Source organism: Haliotis cracherodii, unplaced genomic scaffold (genome assembly GCF_022045235.1).
Source record: "Haliotis cracherodii isolate W230 unplaced genomic scaffold, xgHalCrac1.p SCAF_3, whole genome shotgun sequence".
NCBI lineage: Eukaryota > Metazoa > Mollusca > Gastropoda > Lepetellida > Haliotidae > Haliotis > Haliotis cracherodii.
Window position 1 is genome coordinate 75,585,047 of NW_027266286.1, and position 23,984 is coordinate 75,609,030.

A 23,984-nucleotide genomic window follows, 5' to 3' on the forward strand; every position below is an offset into this window, starting at 1 on the left:
AAACCATAAATATGTATATTGATAATTGTTTATTCCTCCAGGTTGTGCTGAACTCTCATCAGTGTCTGATCCTTGGTTGCCAACTAGTGCCACAGATCCTACTTCAGCAGCTACTACCTCAACCCCAACATAAACAAATCCTGAAGTCAGAGAATCTCAAGAAACAGAGGACAGTGAAGCAGCACCAAGACTTGATGACGGACGTCAAGCCAGGCAACTCAAGTACAGAAAAGAAAGTACAAAACTCAGTTCTTCAGAAAGAGTCTATCAATTGCAGGAAAGAGTTCTATCAGGAGAGCTAGAAAAACAGGAAATGGAAAAAAAGAAACTTAAGCTACAAATTCAACTCCTTGAGCAAATACTGCAACGTGATGATATTGACAATTTCAGTCCATCTCAACTGTTACTTTCTATGATGTGATAAATCTGCAGTTTCATTATCACTTTATTAAATTCTTGTGTCCTCTGTAGGTTTTTAGCTGGAGAAGAAGGTATTGGCAATATGATCTCTAATGCCTCGTCCATCATGCCTTCCGCCATATGTGTCCACTGTTGGCTCATTCAGTAATATGGATACATTGTGGAGGACGGCACAGACAAGGACAATCTGACACCCACGGCGTGGACTCATCCTTATCTGTTGAATAAACAAGAAATGATTTTGTCAAATACATAAATACAGAACGTCACATTAAAATGTTTGAAGCATCTTGTTTGCTTCTTTCAATTATTAATATTACTAGTAACCGGATACGTTAGTTAGGATTCTTCGAATATTATTTGGTTCTGCTATGTGATCGATGTAAAATGTGAAGCATTGAAACACATAACACCATGACTCCAAACCTTAAAGTGAAGAAAAAAATCATGATTAGATGTAGAAAAGTAAAACATTGGTCAAATTAAGTACACAAATATACTATGCATATTTACCTCAGAATGAAGTACATGAAACCGTCTTTTCCATCGACCAAATGTTCTTTCTATTGTAACTCTTGTAGCACACAAGCTGTCATTGTATCTGTGCTGAGCATTGCCTTGTGGAGTCATGTATGGGGTTGGAGAAAAGGCCTGCAAGGATATCCACTGTCTCCCAATAGAAAGCCATCTGCTATTGAAGTGTGCGATCTCTCTAAGTATTCACACAAAGTGGAGGTTCTAAATATGTGGCTATCATGAGTTGATCCCGGCCGTTTAGCACACACATTCGTAAATTTACCTACAAATTAGACAAATAATTTAAAAAAATAAGCAATGTTCATAATGGATTAATGGAATTTCTATTATGGGCATATATATTTTATTACTTGCCCGTGAAGAGATCACCCATTTAATAAACATACAGCTGTATTACACATTGTGTTATACCAAAACGCGTGCTTTTGTACTCTCGGAACACGTTTCAGGAACAAATATTGAAAGCTCTCAACATCCCTTGGCTTATTTAACGACATTGCGTGTGGAGTTGATAGATCACTGAGACGAGCTTATCTTGCAACAAAATTCCACAAATTACGTCATCGGGTATTGTGACGTTACTGTAAACTTTGAGGTGCAAGGCCCGTTCCACAAGGCGATCGTATTGTAGCGCAACGACAGTCGTTAGTCTGTTAAAGTATGTGAGTTGCGATAGTCTTAGCCTTACGATAATTTTGTGGACCGTTGTATAGTATTAAATTCATACGTTTTTGACGTGTTTGAAGTATTATTCTGTTAAATTCAATTGGACTTTGCCGTGAATCATGTAGGTGTCAGCTCATTAATACTCAACAGTATAAATAAAAAAAACGTTATAAATGACAAGTAATAAATATAATACTACAAATTTTTACAGCAATATTTTCTTAAAATTACACATCTCTTGTCACAGCTTAGAGCTGAAAAGAACTTCAAAAACATCCCATGTTAGCTGACTAGAATATCCCATTTGTATTTATTAAGAGTAATGAGAGCGTTTACGCAAACCTTTCATTATTTATCTTTTTCCGAATCTTTTTAATGCGGAATTTTATAGACCTTGGAAGGGAAACTACTCGAATTGCAAAAAGGGACAGTACACTAATTTCACAAGACGTACCTTCGTGGTCACACACTGCCTGTACGATGATACTGTGGTATCCTTTCCTATTAACGTAAGCTGGTTCATCTCTGGTCGGTGCCTGAATACGTATGTGTGTACCATCAATGCAACCTAGGACACTCGGAAAACCATCTTGAACCTAACATATGTAGCATTCTTGTGTTGGCCATTTTATGAGTTTCTTCTTTCTTTAAACCAAGGCATCAGTCGCATCGACTATGACACGTGAAACTGTACTTTGTCCACCCCCATTGTACCACCAATCACTTGAAGGAGACTATTACAGAAAGGAAAGCTATCATCAGTTGTTGATTGACGTTTAGAGCATGGCTACGTTGTGTAGGGCGCTCCAAATTTTCCCTCAGTATATTGGCGATGTAGTTGATAGATTCCCGCCCAAATCTGTACCTATCACGAGGTTCACTGTCTGTGTAGTTCATCAATGCAAAATTAACAGCTAGGAATTGCTTCTGTTGTCTCCTAATTGTCGCATTAACCTCTGGATCCATGTAAGCGGCGCTAGGCCTAACCATGAACGCCATTTTGTTTCAAAGATAACCAAGGCGTTAAGTATTTAACGGTGGTCGGGTGTTTAACCAGTCGTTAAAGATAACCATGCTTTGGGAAACAACATTACCATTTGGTTCAATTTAACGGAGAGTTAACACTGACTTAACGGCTGGTTGACAGTTAACCGGGTTTTGAACAACCGGCCCAGATTGTGAGGCAAGGCACATATCTCAAGGGAGGAGTATCAACAAGGAAAAACCAAGAATGATAACTAATGCATTAAAAGAAATCCGTTCATCTTTTTCTGTCTAAAAGAATCCTATGAAAATTCCATTCTTTGTCAATCTCTTTAATAATGACACTATTGTCACCCAAATTGCATTGGAGGTAATTTCAGTGGATTTGTACATTGCTTAGTTGGATATGTAAAGTCAGATGAGGCACTGCAGGCTGCATTGAAGATACGTGTCTGGGTGATCATCTGAGAGTCCAATCAACGGTATAATAGTGGTTTGTGTTTGATGTTGTCTGTAGAACACACACAATAACACTTAATATATTTATTGACCAACATTTACATAATTACATTTAGTCATAGCATGGTTTTTCACACTGTCTGGGGCAGCTTCCGCAGCACTTCTGGTCCCCGGGGCAGTCAAAGTCACCGATACAGTACGCAATGCAGATCCCCGCATCATACTTTCTCCTTCGACAAGTTCCGGGCTTTTCTGGCCTGTAGCACCCCTTACATCCTGGCTTGCCGCAGCACTTCTGGTTTCCGGGGCAATCCTGGTCGTTGTTACACGCATTTCCTTTACAAGGGCCTCGTTTTATCACTGGGCAAATCCCTAGATAATATAAATATTGATGTATAAGCACATTTCAGTTTTCAACTGGTCAAGAATATTTGCAAGTCTGTAAATGTGTGTTTGTAACGGGTGCCACCGTTTTATTTACCTGGTTTGGGTTTTGGGACACAGATGTTCAAGCATCCAGTATTGCAGCAGTAGTAGCCAGGCCGACAGTCACGGTCGCTGTAGCATCTCCGATCGCACACAGCAGGGTACGCCCCAGGAGGACAGCCTTGAACAAGTGGCAAATAGTGCAGGGTTATTGTGTACTGTTGTAGACCTACATGTTCAGCTACGACTAACACGCATCCTATATCAAGAAAGTATGAACCATGTACTGTTATGCCAACATCTGAATAAAGCACAGGGACAATTCACATGTCGAGATTTTACGAGTGCTTCATTAAATTATCTAGTTTCTTTGGTTTGCTCGGTTAATCATACCAGTTTTGGCCAGTTTTTGGCCAGGCACACGGATGTAAACAGAATAGGAAATGAACTTGTGTAGGGTGTATATCGGTCACAATATGTCAAGGCAGAATCAAGAATGTATGAATCAATCTATGTTGAAGTTTGACATTTCATGACAGTGTACAGAATTGTGTGTCAATGGCCAATGTGTATCACCTACAAACAGTAAGCTTTAAGTGTTTTATCAAATTAATTAAACTGTGTACATTAACGAGCAGTTCGAAGCATTTCTTTAGATTAGAAGATGTGAAGTAAACAAGGATAGCACACTATATCATCAACATAAACATAAGATATGACATGTTCATTTCATAAGTACGTGTGAATGGCCCTTGGTGACGCGACACGGTAGAATTAATTCACGTTTCACCTTTCACCTTCCCTAAGCATACCAAACATTGTTATGCATTGATGAACTAATGTTGTTTAATGCCAGTCAGAAATCGTACAGAGGAACAAACTGTATAGCCACCAAGATTGATAATACATCGTCTTTGAGTCACAATTTATTTTGAATCAAATTGTAGATCGACTAAGGTGCATGTTATATTCTTCTCATGGTAAGAGATATATGTTTCAAAGTGTATCAATATTATTGTAAAATATACATTCATGGATCAGCATATTTTAGTGTGTTCACAAAAGGTGCTCATGAACTCGAACGTTTAGTGAACTTGGAGCTGGACACAATGCGGGAAATAGCGATGGCAGTATTGTCAACGTTGACAACGGGAATTAGCGCTTGGGGGAATCAAGGACAAGATCGGTATCACATGTATGTCATAATATAAATAACAGTAATTAATCAGAGACATAGTTACATAGCTCGTTTAGGATAGCAGACAGTCAATGTACAAAGAAATGGCGATTAATAATGGAGATGAACATTTTAAGGAATTTGCGATAAACTGATTCTTGTCAAAGACAGCTGCAGAGTAGTTAACCTTTGTTCAATCAAACATTAACATCAGTTTCTAATTGTGCAGTTTTGTATTATAATGCCATTTGGGGGAAAACGGCAATACCGCGAAGCTTCATCCAAACTTCTTTGGTCTTTCTGGAACTAGAACGCGGTCATTCAGTAAAATAGCTAATTAACTCCATATGCATATTGAAATATTGCTTTTCTGATTATGTGCTTTATGAAATAGCAATTATTTAAAATCAATGCATTTGGTTGCATTTCCAGGGTAAACAACAAAACAAGAAAAAAGGTGATGAAATATTTTGCGAAACTAGTTCTGTAAAGGTAAGGGTTCATGGTCCAATCCAATTACCTGGAAAACTGACATGTTATTTGTGCACAGTGCACACATATACGAAATATGTGGACCTTCATGTTTCCCGTTTAGATGACATTCTTCACAATGTGACATGGCAGAGTGCCATCTAAATAAAATTGACAGATACAATATCGACAAGCTCAAAATGCCTTTAATCATAGTGACATTTCTTCGTTATACCTATAGCAGTGCTGGCTTTTGTACTTTGTGTAGAAAAAATGTGCACACAATACAACAATGATTCACTTCTTGACACACTTCTGTCTTATTTCAAATAATATCAAACTAAAGGATAAGAGGCTTTACCTGGGAGCTGTGGTCCATACCCAGTGGCAGTTCCCAAAAGAGCCGCTGTACACACGACCTGTAGACGTCAAACAAGTGATGTATGCCATGCAAATACAATGAGCATTAGTGCTTTCCCTAGATCTACGCTTTACCAAATTGCGATAGATTTTAAAACTGTTAGCAACACACCCAACAAGAGAATGACCATGTTTACATTGGTGAGTTTACGACAGCTGTACGTACCAAACACAGGAGGAGATGCATGTTGCTGGTGGTAACATGACGGGAGCAGTTTGCTTATATAGGAGTCCAAAGTTGAAGGTGCCATTGTCTGACAGATGTCACAGGTGTCAGCGACTTGTCTGTAGGATTGCTTTGCGTATTCAACAGATACATTGGTTTTTGCTTTCTGCCAAATGAGCAGTTTATGATTCGACATGCCATCCTTCGAGGTAATGCATTTTAATTTAAAACTTATGTGTGTTTGATTAGCGCAAGTAAGTTCTTTTCATGACGTCACCGCCGGTTAATATCAACATAATGTCTGCACATTGAATAATAGATTTGTCACTTTTTTGTATACTGTTAGGTATTCCAGTTTTATAGATAGGTGTTTTCTCAGGTATCATACAAAACTGTTATATTGTCTTGCCTAGAACAACGTGCTGAAAGTGTATTGGCTGCTACATTGTCAACATCTCCACATAATGCTGTATCAATGTAGTATTCTATAACACACACACAGAGTAGAACTCAAGATACTTATTGCATGTACCACAAACACAACTCTTTACATTAACGACAAATGGAAACAAATTAAGATCATCTAGAAATGAGTCATACACGTAAAGTGACATATGTTTTAAAGAGAAAGTTTTTAACAGGGATAGCAATTGTCATGGAAAACAACATCGACAACGGTTGCAAATGAAAGAGTTAACTTTGATTTCTAATGGATGGCAAGACTATTCATACTGCTACCAACCTGTAGGTAATATAATCACAGGTGCTTTCTCGATTGTTGTCAATAACACCCTTCGTCAGTTTTTGTAATATGGAACAAAATATCGTGAGCTGCCTTCTACAAATAGGGATCACAACTATAAAATCATCTTGGATGCTCTCAAAGCGTGAGCTTTCGGGGGGGGGGGGGGGGGGGGGGGGGTTAAGTCAATGCATGGTATTGTCATTGCTAGAATTCACAAACTGACAAAGAGGTAACAGAAATCAAATAAACCAATTCGGTCCCAGCCAGCTGTCATCAAGTTTGACTGCCCTACAATGAAAGTTTGTCGTTATTTACAGAACCATCAGATGTAAGCATCACTAGTTTAACTGTTTTATCAAAGGACTTGGCATAAATGTCATATCAACTAATGCCACGTATAAGGCCAGTATAACTGGTTAACTAAGGAAGAAATCTACGAAAGCCATGCATCAGTACTAGCAACATTTGACTTGACTCAACAACTTGAAACCGGTCCCTTCTGCCTTTGTGTGGGTTTCCAAAGCTTAAGAAAGATCCGCAGAAGAGAGATATATTGCTGGGTCAAGGAAATGTACCACCAAATCCTTATCTCAAAGACTAACCATAATCATTAATAAAATCAAGGACTGGCTTTCGTTGTAGTTGCAGAAAGTATTTGAGACAAGTGGAATTAATACCACGGGGGTTCTCAAGTACTCAAATTAAATTCTGTCAAAACATTTCACTTTTCAACAACCAATATCCACATGAGAAAGATACGAAAAAACTTACTTCTGTGACCCATGGGGTTTATGTTACAAGACCACGGTGACCATAGATACAGTAACATATCTTCAGAGGTTTGCAAAAATGAAAGCAAATGGCGAAAGTTAAATGCTGAACTTCCTCATTTATAAATATCTTTGTTAAATGTGGGGCTAAGACATTTAGTCAAAAAGTGGCCATACCCATGGGAACCAATGCTTCTCCCCTTCTTACTGATCTGTGTCTCTATGCTTATGAATTTCAGCTCGGATTGGCAAAGTCAAAAACAGGGAAAATGGCCAAATACATTAATTTTATGTATTTCAGGTGTATCGATGATCTGATGTAGTTCAATAACCATAAAATAGTCAATTCCCTTCCACTGATTTACCCAGTGATCGGGAAATAAGGGAGTGTTTCATATTTAGATCTATGCATATAATTTCGGAGTGACAAATCTCACCAAGACTGTATCAGAGGGATGACTTCAACATCCCAATAGTCAACTTATTCCTTCATTAAGTGTGGTTAAGAATTTATTGATGAACAACTGCTTTATTCCAATTAGGAGCGACGTTTCGGTGTAGGTTATCAAGCGAGTGTGTTTGTGGATAGTAAATATTCTGCATTAGGAATAAACATTGTATTTAGCGAGCCTTGGCGAGGATGGTGTATTAGAGTCATATTTCAACATAACATCATCAGCATCATCTGCCTGATTTGCATTGATAGTTTTAGTATTATTTACAGTCATTTCTCCAGGGGAATATTCACATTCTGGAGTACAATTCTCTGCAATGTTATTATGTGTAGCTGTATCTATGGCCCTCTGGAGTACAATTCTCTGCAATGTTATTATGTTTAGCTATATCTATGGCCCTCTGGAGTACAATTCTCTGCAATGTTATTATGTTTAGCTATATCATTGGCCCTATTATTTACCTGCTTGTTTTTGCAGTCAGTCGTTTGGGCGTGATAAGTAGGAAATTCAGACATATGAAAAATAGTTTTTGTTTGAAATACATTATTTTGGATAAGATTGACTCACTCACTCACTCACTGAAATAATGTAGCGGTACAGAAAATGTGATATTTTATTAATGCCATTTTGGAGACAATCGAGTGGTAGGTTTACATTTCTAGCTCTTTTTAATAAGCAGTACATCGTAAATAAATTCTTGGTTTTTGATATATGTATGTTTAGTTTCCACAGTAATTTTGAAACACTTCTAATGAATTTTGTAGACCTCTGGGTTTTTTGCTAAAAAGTACAGTGTCGTCTGCATATAGGAGTACTATCAAATGTATTCAGATCTGGGTCACTCCTACGCATTCATTATGGATTAAAAAGGATTCCAAGTCATTAAGGAAGATTGAAAACAAAAGGGGTGACAGATTTTCACCTGATTCACACGGAAACTACTCAGATAATGTATTATTTGATTTTACCAATGATATTATGTTCATATACATATTTTTGCCCAAATTGAAGAATCTACCCTTTATTCCTGTTTTTAGCATTTTGGTCCAAAGACCAGTTCTCCAGACAGTGTCAAATACTTTTGTGAAGTCTATAAAGGCCCAGTAGAGATTCTTCTTTTGTGTTTTTAATAATTGTGTTAACATATAAATAACAAATACATTATCTGCCGTTGAAAAATACTTTCTGAAGCCAGCTTGTGCTGATGTTATAAGATCGTTTCCTTTTGGTCATTTAGAATACTTGTAAACAATTTACCAAAGCAACTAAGTAATGTTATCGGTCTATGCGAATTTGGGTCATATGGATCACCTCTCTGTTTGTAAATTGTTTTTATGATTCCTCTTAACCATGCTTCAGGGATGATACCAGAGGCGAGTTCCAGATTAAAGAATTCAGTATATAAAGGGGCTACTAAATCGACACTGTCAATGATGTAGTCGTTTTCTATGTTATCTAGACTTGCTGCTTTGTTTCGTTTAAGTTTCTTTGCTGCATTTATAATTTCATCGGTATTGATATCATCATTCAAAATACTGCAGTCTCTTACATTCCCGTCTAACATATATTCATTAAAGTCATCTTTGTCTTGTTTAGGGATCTGGTTTATTTTTATGAAAAATTCAAAGTAGCTAGCAATATCTGGTTATACGCTGTTTAATTAATATTTTCCAAAATCCTTTTGCGATTGTTTGATATTTTTGCGAAAAGCTCCGGTCAGTTGGTAATTATAATTTTGTATATGTTTGTCCATGCATTTTTTATGTGCTTTCGAAGGCAGTATATAACTGGGTGAGTACATTTATTTGTTCAACATTTATATTTTGGTGGAATAAGTCAGTTTTGTTGGTGTCGTTTTGTTGGTGTTGGTTTATTCATTTCCTTATGTATGTTATTCGGTTGAGGGAAGTCCAGGTTTTCTAAGTTAGGTTTTGTCACAGTTGGAGAGAATGTGAGTGGACAATGTACATCCGAGAAAAAGGGAGCGAACTCCTGTATATATAATCAATCACAGTTTTGTCCTTACTTGTTGTACATTGCCTAGGTAGAAATCTTGGTCCAAGTTAAATAATTTTCTGCAGAGTTTAATCCATTGAATATGCTCACATTTGACCTCCATAGGAGTAATATATACTCCATATATATTTATTTCTAATTGCCTTACCTAATAATCCCCCTGATTTTCTCAGTCCCCCTGATCTATTATGAAGAAATAGAGTATATCCATCAATTTGTAAGTCATCCAAGGAATCCGTTTTTGTTTCTTGGAGGCATATTATGTCTCTACTTTTAAGCAAGCTTTTAAATTCTTTGTACTCTAATCGTTTTCTAAGTCCACATACCTTTAAGCTTAGGAATGTGAACATATATATAATAATATCATTTCTAATTAAAGGGTCATCATCATGAACACTATCTGTAAAATCATCATCATCATCATGTTGCAATGTTGATAAATTTAGCAATATCAATGGCCCTTTTAATTACCTGCTTGTTGATGCAGTCACTATTTGGGGGATGATCAGTAGGAACCTCAGACATATGCAAAATTGAATTTGCTGAAAACATATTACTTTGGATGAGAGTGACTATACAATTGATAACATCAGGGGGTGATTTAATAGGGTACATTTTCAATACACCATTATCAACTTGATTTGCATCGTTTGTATTACTATTATCAACAGTATAATCTCCTAGGGGAGATTGGCCCTATTATTTACCTGCTTGTTTATGCAGTTAGTCGTTCGGGCGTGATAAGTTGGAAGCTCATACATATGAAAAATAGATTTTGTTTGAAATAAATTATTTTGGATAAGATGACTGTGTCATATGTAACATCAGGGGATGATATATTAGAGTCGCATTTCAACATATCATCATCTATATCATCATCGTCATCATCATCATCATCATCATCATTATCATCATCATCCCCGGCATTAGCATCAACCCGATTTGCATAATTTTTATTACCATTTCCACCAGTATTATCTACTGGGGAAGATTCACTTTCAGGAATACAATTCTCTGCCATGTTATTATGTTATCATCATCATCAACCTGATTTGCATCAATAGTATTACTATTATTACCAGTGTTTACTCCTGGGGAGTATTCACATTCTGGAATACAATTCTCTGCAATGTTATTATGTTTAGCAATATCATTGTCCCTATTATTTACCTGATTGTTCATGTAGTCAATTGTTTGGGGGTGATCAGTTGGAGCTTCACACATATGAAAAGTAGACTTTTCTAAAAATATATAACTTTGAATGAGAGTAACTGTACCTTTTTTTAAATCAGAGCGCGACATAAAAGGGTCAATTTTCAACACATCATCATGGGTACATTCGACAACAGACGGGCAATCCTTAGGTAGATCTGAAACACCAAGAGGGTTGTCAATACATGAGTTATTAATAGACAAAGTTATGTTGTGAACAGCAGAAGCAGCTGAGTTATCAGATTGTTCTGAAAGTTTAGTCCTATTGCTATATCTAGATATTCTACCCCAGGGGCTACAGTCTATACCAGGATCAGAGTCTTGTAAGCGTGAAAAATACTAGTATAGTCACTCGTAATCTCGTGTCCACCGTCCCATTCCTATGCTTGACCAGATTGTTTGCGGGAAGTCCTGTAGGGTGGTAGGGTGTGAACGTCCTGAAGCACTCTGTTGATGTACAGCTTATCAACCACAATGTCAGCTTACTTACCCTTCTGTCGAGCCTCTCTCAAAGGTGCATTAGCACTTCTTGCCTATACTGGCTCACCTCTTCAGGAAATTGCTCCAAGATAGGAAACGGTTTACACTTCAATTTGTTTACTGCTGCCTTCACAAAATTTCTTTCCCTCGTGTAGATAAACTTTGCTACAAGTATCTCCTGCATGCCTCGGGGGTCGGTGCCTGCCGATTCTGTGGACTCGTATAAATTTCATGTTTTCGGCGTCTAAATCCAGATGTTCTTTGATAAAGTCTTTCAAAATTTTCTCACAATGTTCAAGAGTCGCTTCTGGTAAATTGATGAAAATTAGATTATCTGGTATTGAGCGATTGTGTTGATCAACCAAGAATTCTTATAGCGAAAGATTTTCTGGGTGAGATTTGGAACACAATCCCCAATTTGATCTTTTAATGCCTTCATGTTGCTTTTAATCATAGCTTTGTACGTCGTCCACGTGTCGAAACAGTCGCTCATAAACTGGTTTGATTCTGCAACATCATCTAATCGCGTTTTGAATGTGTCTATTTCTTGTACATTATGTTCAAGTTTGGAGATGTTTGTTTTGATGGAAGGCACATCTTGTTCAATAGCATCTAGCTTTGAAAGTTTCAATGAGATCAAGCTTGGCCAAGATGGCTGATGTATCTTGGCTCTGAGCTAGGGGTATCTGGGATGACATGTATGGACTGGCAGCAGCTTCAGCTTTTGATGTTTACATCTCACAAACGTTTGAAGCAGAACCGAACATGCTCTTTCTACGAAAGATTTCGAAGAGCGTCATACGACTCTTGCTGAAGTTATTTTTTATGGTAGACAAACAATTGGTATGAATATTTCCAAATTTTACACATCAGTGATAAAAAAATGTCTGATGCACTTCTTTATTTTGACTTGTACCATATGTTCCCGTGTTTGTTCAGGTGAAGACCTGGCTTACGTTTGTACGCGCTTGTGACGAGAGCCACTGGTGGGCCAGGATACGCCCAGCTTTTCGCGAACACCTGGTATTGCTACAGAGTTTGTTCAGTTTGATAGTGATTCATAAACGCCTGCATATTATAAACTCGGAATCCTACAATGGACGGTGCTTTTGGCAGATATTTTTAGGGTGTCATTCGTATATTTTTCACAGCAATTTTACCCTTTATGTCAAATGGAATCTGTTCTGGCGGATAATCAAGACCAGTTATTCTCTTACATTGACATTTATATTCATAATTACGAAAATTGTTTTCTCGTTCTTATAATAGAAGACGGAGGTTGAATACATTCTTACTTATGTCTTTTAAGCAAACGTATTATTCAATGTAATAGGTCTTCATTCTCATCGCATGTGTATTGTGTTTTAGCGATGGTTCCACAGATCATTCCCTTTTTGTTCTAGACATGTGTGCACACAGCGTCTCTTCAGTACGGTGCATAGATTTTGTTTTGTTTGTTTGTTATTAAACGCCGTACTCAGCAATAGTTCAGGTGTTCTTCCAAAACACAGACCTCCCATAACACAAACCACTTATAATGACAATGGTATACGTAATGATCTTGTGCACAAACTAATCTCTTGCCCTTCACCTGTTGCAGTCATAATGGTATGATCCACCAACAGAACGACAAAAGTTTGGCTTGAGAATTTAGCATTTACTGGTTATTATACATAAAAGGAAAATACACTGGACTGACATCATACTATACAGTCTGTACAATTTGGACAACATGGATCACTGACAGTGTACAATTCAACTTATCTAAGTAAATGTCAACAGGAGTTTTCTGGCCATTATCAACCCTTCCTTTAATCAGTCGGTTTTCAGTCTCTTTGTATACACGTCCTGGGAGGAGGGGCAGCTCACATGTCCATCTGACTGACTTTGGATCTTTCTGACATCTCAATCTTCTTGATGTGCTCCACAATGATGTGAACACGTTCGGATGATGATGGTGCATGGAACGGTTCAGTCTTGAATGGAACCTTCCAGATTGTTTATCCTTGGTCCTATAGTAAAGTGCTGGTTCCAAAATGGTTATTGTAAAGCGAGCATCCTCATCTACCCACGTCGCTACGACAGTCGTTCATGGCGTCACACCATCGACTTCCAGGCGTGTCATTTATGGCTTTGAGCCATGCATCATGAACACTGAGATTGGGTAGTATTAGTAATCCAGCAGGTCTTCGTATCCATTCCTGAATCCAATTCTTGTCTTTCTTCATATAACCTGGGTATAATTGGGAAAGAATGAGCCTTTAACTTCAACTTGTGGAAACGTTTCTGTGGCAGCTTGAGTGGTACCTGACTCCTTGTCTGAATGATAGTTGGCCTCAGTCATGTTCCCCGGTGGTCAGTCATGTTCCCCTGTGGTCTGGAACCATCACAAACACCAACGGATACACAGTAGTACCATGTAATGCATGAATTATGCTGTGCTGATTCCACAATTGGGGGGAAAATGGAAAAGTGCCATCAATGTAGATTGCATCAGATGCTTGTAGTACTTTAAGCTGGTCATCTCACGAAAACGCTCAGATCTTATCTTCTTCACCGTCACTGAATAATGGGAAACGTCTGCCATCTTGAGAAATAGGTCATTGGTTTTCGAGCACGACGTCAGCTGTTGTCTGGGGAAAGGCTTGGATGTTTACTTTTCTTTGTCAGGAACTGAAAACGCTAGATGACGGGGCACGGGTGTCACACTCCGCTGTGCAGACTTTTGTTCCTTGGGCACGCCAGAAACCTATGATTGTGAGTTTGAATCCCTTTTCGCCTCGATTATGTTTCCAGGTTTGTAAGCACTATACCTGTGCTCGTGTGTTTCACCTAAGTGGTAAACATCTCAGACATGCATCACTTCGGGCTTTCCTCTGACATTAAGCTAACACGCCGTGATATAACTGGAATACTGTTAAAACCAAACTCACTCACTCACTCATGCTAGATGAGAAACTATGTCTTGGTCTTGGTGGTTGATGTCATCATTGTAGATTTGCTGCATCGGCGCGGTTTCTTCTCTTGAACATTGTAAGAATGTGTTGGTGAAAAAATATAACTCTCTCATCACAAGGAGGATGGTTGTGGCCATATCAAAATTCCTGACAGTAGTACTGCCTCGGCACGTTCGATCGATTTACCCTTAACACGATTCTTTGCATACAGATACACACCAAGTAAGATTTGTGGGGCACCGTACCCTTCTGGGACGAACTCCACATGCCTAAGACCGGAAGATATTTCTTTTGCATTTTGTTGGGGTTTATGTATACATGTATTCTAAAAGGACTGTTTTACAATCAAAACATAACAATGTTGCTGATTTAATAAGACACTGCCCGCTTGAGTTAAAGTTAGAACCAGGCTGCCCTGTTTGTGAATGCAATAGTATGTTTAGACCATCCATCCTTTTGTCGCTTCTTACGGCAAGCACGGGTTGCCGAAGACCTATTCTAACCCGGATCGTCACGTGTACGCGACATGTTAAGTTTGGTTCAAGAAATTAACATGTCATTTCGAACGTTTATCTGTTTTTGGAATCAGGTTGTTGAGATATCTGATATCTGCACATAGACCTTGGCCGATCCCCACACACTCAATATGTGTATTTTATACTGGTAGGCAAATTCTGTATTATGTGTGTTTCGTTGATCTACTTCCAAATGTGTTATTTTTGCCGTGACCCCCGGGGCATCAGGGGATGGGCAATGTGTGTTCCCTTGTGATCTTTCAGCATACCATGTACTCTGACTCAGGCTTCATCTTAAGCACAGGCCTTATGAACTTTGATTGTGCTGTGTGTTCCACTTCACCTGCATGTTGTTTTATGTCGCCACAGCTGCTATCATGTATTTTCATTCAGTTTGTTACAGCAATACCTCATTTGTCGGCCATGGAAAATGTTCACATTTATAGAAACCTATGCTATTCTCCTATTCATTGCAATTGACATGATGTGCGCATGAAGAACGCCGCGTGTGTACCTGTAAAGTATAGTTATCTGGAACTTAAAATTAATTTAATCATTCACGGAAAATCAATTAATTGCAAGGTTAAAGCCTTCGCTCAGCACGCCGAAATTCCGAGTTCGATTCCCCACTTGCTCATTTGGGTACAATGGGTGAAGCCCAATCCAACCCCCCCTCAACAATGATTCCGGGAATATTGCCCAAAGCGGCTTAAGACGATATTCATTCACCTTTGCCATACGCATGGTGCTGATAGAGCTATAATATTTTTATTCATAAAACAACCTGCTACAGCAATCAAGTGCTGAATGCCACAGATCTTCTTTAGTGAGAAACAGTACCTGTTCTAAAAGGCACGGATGTTTTATGAAAATATCGAATGTTGTTCTTCAGTGTGAAATTTTTTTTTTTTCAAGTTTGTGTATTTGGATGTGTTAGAGATCATGATGACATCAATGTGTTTAGTTACTCGTCCTCCGAAATAATTTGGGTCTGTTTCAGATATCAAGTTGTGCCCCGATGGCAGGGATCCACTGATGAGTGGTGATGAAAGAACCCCGTTGTTTTGTGGGCGTGGACGCGCCAAGGTGACCTGCTCTGTGCTGCCAAGGTACTGTAACGCCGACCCGGCTGACAGGTTCACTGTCTGTTGCCCGAACTAGACAATAAACAGGCGCATGCTCACAGACACCATCAACGCTTCTTCTCTTTCGGGGTTTGACTTTGAAATTGGTTTATATTTTACATCATTCCAAAAGTATCCTTCCGTCCTTGGAAAGATATAACCCATGTCTTAACAGAATCCATTTTGTAAAAGCAAAACTGTTTCCTATGTAAATATTTCAACAAACATTGTGCTGAACTTCTCTGTGAAAGGGAACAGGTAGACACAGCAGATTCATCTTCACAACACGCCTCACATAGCAACACCCTGACAGATCTTCCATAAACCGTAGCAGTGCAACCATATGGTTTATTTGGCAAGATATTTTCAACCATTTGCCATGGAGTCATTAATAGAAATAAAAGCGACAAAACCCTTTCCATAATCCTCAGAAATATCTTCTAAACGCAGAGTCCATTGTACGACTACAACTGTATCATGTGTTTGTTAGTCACTATCAAATAGTGATGACACCACGCGTACGCGAAAAAGCCAGCGTTTACCGCCTGCCAATGGCACTCTTTGCAAGCACATGCAAGGCAAGTTAATTGTTCACCTGAAAAAAAGACGGACCAAATGTTCAGATTTAACAACATTCTTTAGCAAGGGTTCATACTTATTGTAATACAGCCTTGTGGAGAGCCTTTTGTCACTCTAAATGACAAGAGGGGTGATTTCAACTTTCCCTATATGTTGAGCACTATCCCAGCAGCTCCAGCCCTTGGTGTGTACATTTCTCAACTAATCAGCTTCAATTGAGCATGCTCTGACCAAGAAGTTTTCAAAGAGCGTCATTCGACTCAAACGTTGTTTGCGGCTGCAACGGTCAAGTAAAGCTTTCTAAACGTTTCATGGTAGACATGAGGACACAAATGTCCGAAGCAGTTCCCTATTATGACTTGTACCATATGGTCCCGTGTTGTTTTATGTGAACATTTGGACTGCCTTTTAATGTGTTTGTGACGGGTGCCACCGACTGGGCCGCATATGCGCATCTTTTCGTGAATGTTATGGTCAGAATCGTATGGTACGTACAAAGGATTCTGGAAGCAGAGATTTCCTGTGATTATGGTAATGTTTTTTGTCGCTTTAATTGATCAAATGATTACTGTAGAGATGTTCATCTGTTATAGTTATGTTATTTGAGGCCTTGCCGGTGAGAACAACTACACCGTTTTCATGTAGCGCAGCCTGTATTAAGTGACAACATCAGTACATTAGTATTGACTTACCCCGGCCTGAATCACTCTCAACATATGCACTTTCTGTTTTGGCCGATGTTTGGCCGTTGTGACCCTATGTGTGGTAGCATGATGTTCGCGATGATTTGGACTTTGAAGATGACTTTGTGACGAAATGCGGGTGTGGATACTCTTTGTGTTAATCCGTTACTATTCCCAAAAAATGAAGTTGGTAGTACTTTTTCAAAATCGACAGAGCTACATTTGCAATGTGTTCTCACATATTGACCTCCATGAGAAAATTTATTTTCGGTTAAACGTTAAGCTAATTTTGAACAACATTTGAATAATCTGATCATCAAACACTCTGAAAGATGTACCTATTATAAAGTTAATTTTGAACCTTACACGAGAGCTACAAAAGTGGCCCGAATTAGACAGGCATACAGTGATAGTGACAATCTCTGTCACATGTTTGTTGATGTAGATAACTAAAGCGACAAATCCCTCTCCATATCTAACAAGAATCTCTGCATAAAGCAAAGTCGATTGTGCGATTCCGATTATATCATGATCATATGTTTATGAAACACTAACAAATAGTAGTGACACCACGTGTTCGCGAACATCTGTTTTCTTTACTGATTAATAGTGATTCATAAATACATGCTTATGACATAACCGGTTCATGTGCAGGAATCTCGTACTTCTAAACGTTGATAGGGTGTTACTGTAATGTTTTGCCTCTATTTGGCCTGAGGGAAATACGTTCCGTGACGTTCCCAGTTCTGAGACGTCACCAGCGACGTGCCAAGGACGACCGGAAATGACATCTGAAGTGCTGATATTTCCTTATTTTCGACATGCACCCTAAAGTCTGCCTCGTACAGACTCACGTGTAACATGTCTAGACAAAACACATAAACAGATTGCATCGTTTTATAAGGCAAGGTGCACTTACTCTCCTGCTGAGAGACCTGGCGGCGATAAGCGTTGCTGGCAGGTACTTGGCAGTTGACATGTGTCATGAACAGACACTTTGCTTTAAAGAAACTTTCTTTGGGCGTCTCAGGTTAGATTACATTTGCTCACATAATTCCCCCCCCCCCCCCCCCCCCCCCCCCTTTATCCCCGTGATAGAACTGATTTGATAAGAGGGATTGGCAGTACAAATAAAGGTATATCTTAATTGAAAAATAATAGATAATAGTAAAGAAGGTGACAATTGGCGTTTGTGAGGCAAAATGCCGTCATAAAATGGTTATATTTGCTGAAACCGTGTCACCATATGATTCGGTTACCAGATTCTTTTCCCTAAACATGATTAGTATTTTTTTTTTCTAAAAATGGTGGGGGTAAATCTGCGAATGTTAAATGTACAGAATTAAGGGGATGTGACACGAGAGGAAAAGACTTCATTGTCCCAAGTGAAGTTCATATTGCGATTTGAAAACCTTACATATCCAATATGCATCTCGATGAAAGAAATAGCATATGTGTGAGTGAATTGGTTTAACGCCGATTTGAACAGTATTTCAGTTATATCATGACATGAGATCTGGATGTGGGAGGAAAGCCCGACGTGATGGAGATACATTTACCGCTTTAGTGAAACCCACAAGCACGGGTCTTCTACAGACAAACATAGAAATAAAGCCGGGGCGAACAGGGTTCGAGCCCACAACCACAGCTGCTTGGCGTTGCCAAGGGACACAACTCTTCACATAGAATTGCGGTGCCTCAGACGACTAGGCCATCCCTGTCCCCTATAGCTCAGATATAGTTTTATATCGCCTTATATATTTCACTCTGTGTTTCTCTTCATTGGTGCGGGTATACCTTCTGAACAGTAACATACAGAATACAAAAAGACAAATTCCTTTCCATAATAAGTATCCATTGTATGTTTCCGACTATATCATAAACATGTGTTTTTTATGAATGACTATCAAGTACTGAAGATACCAGGTGTTCGTGAAAATGTAAGCGTATCTTACCCCATGGCACCCGTCACAAATACATGCAAAGGCAATTCAAGCGTCACCTACTGGTTTTTGGTGTTACTTGTGGCGTGAGACCGATCACTGGATTTTCTGTTCAAGATTCGATGACTTACTTTACTGAAATATGGCGGATTCCCATACATTAGTGTAAACTCGTTTATCCAGACGGCACCCTGTGACATCGACCGGATAAATACACCTCCGGGATAGCAATGTGCTTCGTTTAAGTAAGATTAGTGGCGGCAGGAACTGTTATTAATTTATTTATGGTAATGTCTCCGAGTCAACAAATGGTTGAACTGCTATTAACAACCAACATCAGTCAACAGCAGTGTGAGAAGCTTTTCAGGTTGGCTTTGTGTTAGAGTTATCCGTTCTGGTGTCCCCCGCCGTGATATTGCTGGAATATTGCTAAAGCGGCGTAAAACCATTCTTACTCACTCACTCACTCACTCACTAAAGTTATCCGCCCTTGTTGCATATATAAACGCGACAGGCTTGATCGTTCGAGAAGTGTCGTGACGTTACAGTGTCTAGAAGGCTGGCTGTACCTGTACCAGAGCGACAAGAGGGCGGTTGGCCTTAGTTTCTTATCTCTTCTTGCCAATGGAATTCCTGCCAGCTTCCAACACTATTCGCGATTCAAGAAGGAAGACCGCGTCCCCCTTCACGCCAGTCGACAGTCACTGTAACAGGAGTGAGTGAGTTGTACGCCGGTTTTAGCAATATTCAAGCAACATCACGACGAGGGACACCAGAAATGGGCTTCACACATTGTACCCATGTCGGGAATCTAACCGGGGTCTTCGACGTGACGAGCGAACGCTTTAACAACTAGGCTACGCGACCGCCCCCACTGTAATAGGAACATTCGTGAGTGCACAGACATTAACTATAGGGTCTGTTACTTATTGCAGCTGAAACCTATTACACCCATTGTGTGGACTTTTGTATTGTAAACTTCAAAATAATTTATTGATTGTTCTTTGTTCGGGGTCGTTCATTTACTGATTTCCCAACTCGGGACAGTGCGAACTGATTTCTGTGGTAAGCTCTGCGTGTTTATTTTGTTTATAATGTCTCACATCGCACCTACGTGATAATTACAGGATATTAGATGAGGAAATTAGGACTGAGTACTATACATGCCATGTTGACACCATAAGCTTGTCAGAGTATGTCATATCATTAGGAATATAAATTGTCAAATGCAAAAGACTGCAACCAGCCTTGACTGTCTGCTGATACAGATTCCACTTGGCGTAAAGGGCAAAACTCTGTGGAAATTATATGAATGGACCACTGACACACAGTGATGTCACCAGGTGATCGCGAAATGGGTAAGCATGCCCTGCCCAACCGGTAGCACCCGCCATTCGTACAATTTCCATACAAAATTTGCAGCACAGCAGTACTCCTGCCATGCCACGTCAGCCTGTAAACAAACCAGACAATCACGTGATCGATGAACCAGAAACTCCAGTGACACGAGAGTGACACTTGTTTGGGAATAGTAAGACTATGAGACACATGACTGACACAAGATGTGCCCATGCCACTCTGATCCTGCTGTGCGTCTTGCGTAATAAGGAACATGCACCCACAACAGAATGTTTACCTCCAGTGTCAACATCAACAAGCAAACCACTCCAAAATAAGAACCTATGGCACTTTTGAAATGTTGATAGTTATTATGTATGTTTTTGCAAATTATTTTAATACAGTCTCTAGTCAAAGCAGGGCTTCTGGCATGTGCGACCACACCCATTGCTGCAGCATTTCAGATTGCCCCGGCAGTCGTTATCACAGAAGCACTCGACACCACATGACCCCGCCCAGCCTGGCCTCACCGCGGGACAACTTCCTGGCTTCTGCAATCTTTTGCCTGCAAAAAAGAAACATCGGAAAGTTATTTGATTTTGTGATGATAGACAGTGACACTGAGATGACACACACAGGTGATGAGATGACACACACAGATAGTTAGATGACACACACAGACAGTGAGATGACACACACAGGTGATGAGATGACACACACAGATAGTTAGATGACAAACACAGGTAATGAGATGGCACACACAGATAGTTAGATGACACACACAGGTGATGAGATGACACACACAGATAGTTAGATGACACACGCAGATGGTGAGATGACACACACAGATGATGAGATGACACACGCGGATGATGAGATGACACACACAGATGATGAGATGACACACACAGATAGTTAGATGACACACACAGGTGATGAGATGACACACGCAGATAGATAGATGACACACACAGATGATGAGATGACACACATAGATAGTGAGTCGACACACACAGATGATGAGATGACACACAGATGATGAGATGATACACACAGATGATGAGATGACACACAGATGATGAAATGACACATGCGGATGATGATATGACACACATATGGTGAGATGACATACACAGATGATGAGATGACACACAGAGGATGAGATGATGAGATGACACACACAGATAATGAGATGACACACAGATGATGAGATGACACACAGATGATGAGATGACATACACAGATGATGAGATGAAACACATAGATGATGAGATGAAACACGCAGATGGTGAGATGACACACATATGGTGAGATGACACACACAGATGATGAGATGATGAGATGACACACACAGATGATGAGATGACACACAGATGTTGAGATGACACACATATGGTGAGATGACACACACAGATGATGAGATGATGAGATGACACACAGTGATGATGAGATGACACACACAGATGGTGAGATGACACACAGATGATGAGATGACACACAAAGATGATGAGATGACACACAGTGATGATGAGATAACTGCCAAAGATAACACACAATACACATAAAATGACACACAAAGATAATATTATACAAAGACGATAAGATGGAACATCACTGAATGAATTTTCGATATTGAGTATTCTTATGTGACATGCCAACATACAGTATTAAGGACACTGCGACCTCACTTTCCTATATAGCTGACTTAAACCACGGTTACCTGAGCGTCCACGTTTAAGATAGTTAGCCAAATATCTTGAACTTCGAGGTCTAGCTATCGGTCCACGGTAACAACATATACCAGGGCTTTTACAGTAGGTATTACTGGGACACTGTAAGTTGGTTCTGCAGGAGACTTCTTTATTAAAGTAGTTCAAAGCCGGTAGACCAACTGGACATTCCCCGCTGGCATCAGGCGATGGGTCTGTGGAATCCAAAGACACAAATGATATAGAATAATGCTGACGGGACACAACTCATACCCTGATGGAAAACAACAACAAAACTTCTTGTATAATCTTGGCTGATTTATGTTTCGTATTTATTCTGACAGCAATATTGTATAAAGCAGGTTAGTCATATCAGTCATGGTTGGTTGGTTGGTTGGTGCGTTTAACGACGCACTCAGCAATATTCCAGCTATATGACGGCGGTCTGTAAATAATCGAGTCTGGATCAGTCAATCCGGTGATTAATATCATGAGGATCGATCCACGCAATTGGGATCGATGACATGAATCAACCAAGTCAGCGAGCCTGACCACCCGATCCTGTTAGTCGCCTTTTACGATAAGCATAGTCACCTTTTACGGCTAGAATGGGTTGCTGAAGACCTATCTTCACGGGTTTATATCAGTCATGGAATCGGTATATCACATCCATTGATTATTAATGTAAATTGAATACAATATACACAGATGAGTGCATGAGGCTTAGATGATGGTTATAGATAGTATAAGGCAAAGGAAGAACATTGGTGACACATTGCGTTGTTTAGGTATTGGGTTGGTTACATGTTTGAGTGTGTGAGTGAGTGAGTGAGTGAGTTTATTTTATGCCTCTTTTAGAAATATACTAGCAATATTCTGCCGGGGAACAACGGGCATTTACACATTGGTTACACATTGAAGAACTGAGGAAATAGTAAGCTGGAGAGGATATTTGCATCAAGAACGAAAAGCATAAGACGTGTGAATGAAGAGTTGAAACAAGCTGCTAACTTCTTAGATATTTTGACCAACAATTTGTTTGAAGGTAGTTGCATGGGGTTCTTAGTGACTATTTCCCTGCAGCAGAACAATGACCTGGAGATATCAGCATAACACACCGCACACTTATAAGTCATGTACAATAGATCATATACACTGACGATGATATGTGAACTGACAACACTGCATATTTGAGTGAATGAGTGAGTTTTCTGCCGATGTGACACAACATGTCGACAATGGATAATACAATATCTGGATTATCACAGATTATATTTTAACTGGTATTTGGGCATTAGAATATCACTACTAATAAAAACAGTACACTATAAAACCGGGCTATAGATCGCCAGAAAACAAAGGTAAATCCACATACTAGGGATGTGTTACAGTATGTTACAGTATATAACACAAATATAACTTTAAAAGGAAATATATGAATATATGAATGGCTGACTTGACAATGAACTAACCAACACAGGTCGGCACTGCGGGGCAGAAGTTGTATAAGCACCATGCCGTGAGTTGACAGGTGCCCGCTGTGCAGTTGATGTAGAGCTGTCAAGAAATAAAACACACTGTCTCACACAGGCTGGAAAGGAATCCAGGTTCAATATCAGTACGTTAAGCTTGCAAAAAATGCAAATTTGTTTGAAGAATAGTTCCTGGAAGACATATTCATTCGCACAGGCCGTAGATCAACTCGCGACACATTGGGAGAGTATGTGGAGTA

General features: G+C 39.4%; 2 protein-coding genes and 1 pseudogene across 2 annotated transcripts in view; all 3 read right to left on the reverse strand.

The window, feature by feature from the left end:
• Positions 1 to 475: 475 nt before the first annotated feature.
• Positions 476 to 2,622, reverse strand: LOC139475707 (putative nuclease HARBI1; annotated as a pseudogene).
• Positions 2,623 to 3,178: 556 nt separating this feature from the next.
• LOC139473597 (perlwapin-like) lies at positions 3,179 to 5,747 on the reverse strand. Its single transcript, XM_071256270.1, has 4 exons — positions 5,727 to 5,747; positions 5,502 to 5,559; positions 3,548 to 3,673; positions 3,179 to 3,438 (listed from the first exon to the last, which is right to left on the reverse strand). Exons 1-4 carry the CDS (start codon positions 5,745 to 5,747, stop codon positions 3,179 to 3,181), a joined length of 465 nt encoding a protein of 154 aa, XP_071112371.1.
• A 15,203-nt stretch (positions 5,748 to 20,950) lies between these two features.
• Positions 20,951 to 23,984, reverse strand: part of LOC139475708 (uncharacterized) — a 54,916-nt gene continuing 51,882 nt past the window's right edge. The window contains exons 35-37 of the mRNA XM_071258896.1: positions 23,725 to 23,809; positions 22,264 to 22,467; positions 20,951 to 21,108 (exon numbers count right to left, since the gene is read on the reverse strand). Of these exons, the coding sequence (XP_071114997.1) occupies positions 20,951 to 21,108; positions 22,264 to 22,467; positions 23,725 to 23,809 (447 nt within the window). The remainder of the gene's footprint in view (positions 21,109 to 22,263; positions 22,468 to 23,724; positions 23,810 to 23,984) is intronic.

Coding starts and splice junctions, on each gene's coding strand:
- LOC139473597 (XM_071256270.1), bottom strand. CDS start 5,747: ATGCATCTCCTCCTGTGTTTG. Junction 3,674..5,501: donor GTATGGACCACAGCTCCCAG/GTAAAGCCTCTT, acceptor CACTTGTTCAAG/GCTGTCCTCCTGGGGCGTAC. Junction 3,439..3,547: donor TGTCCCAAAACCCAAACCAG/GTAAATAAAACG, acceptor TATATTATCTAG/GGATTTGCCCAGTGATAAAA.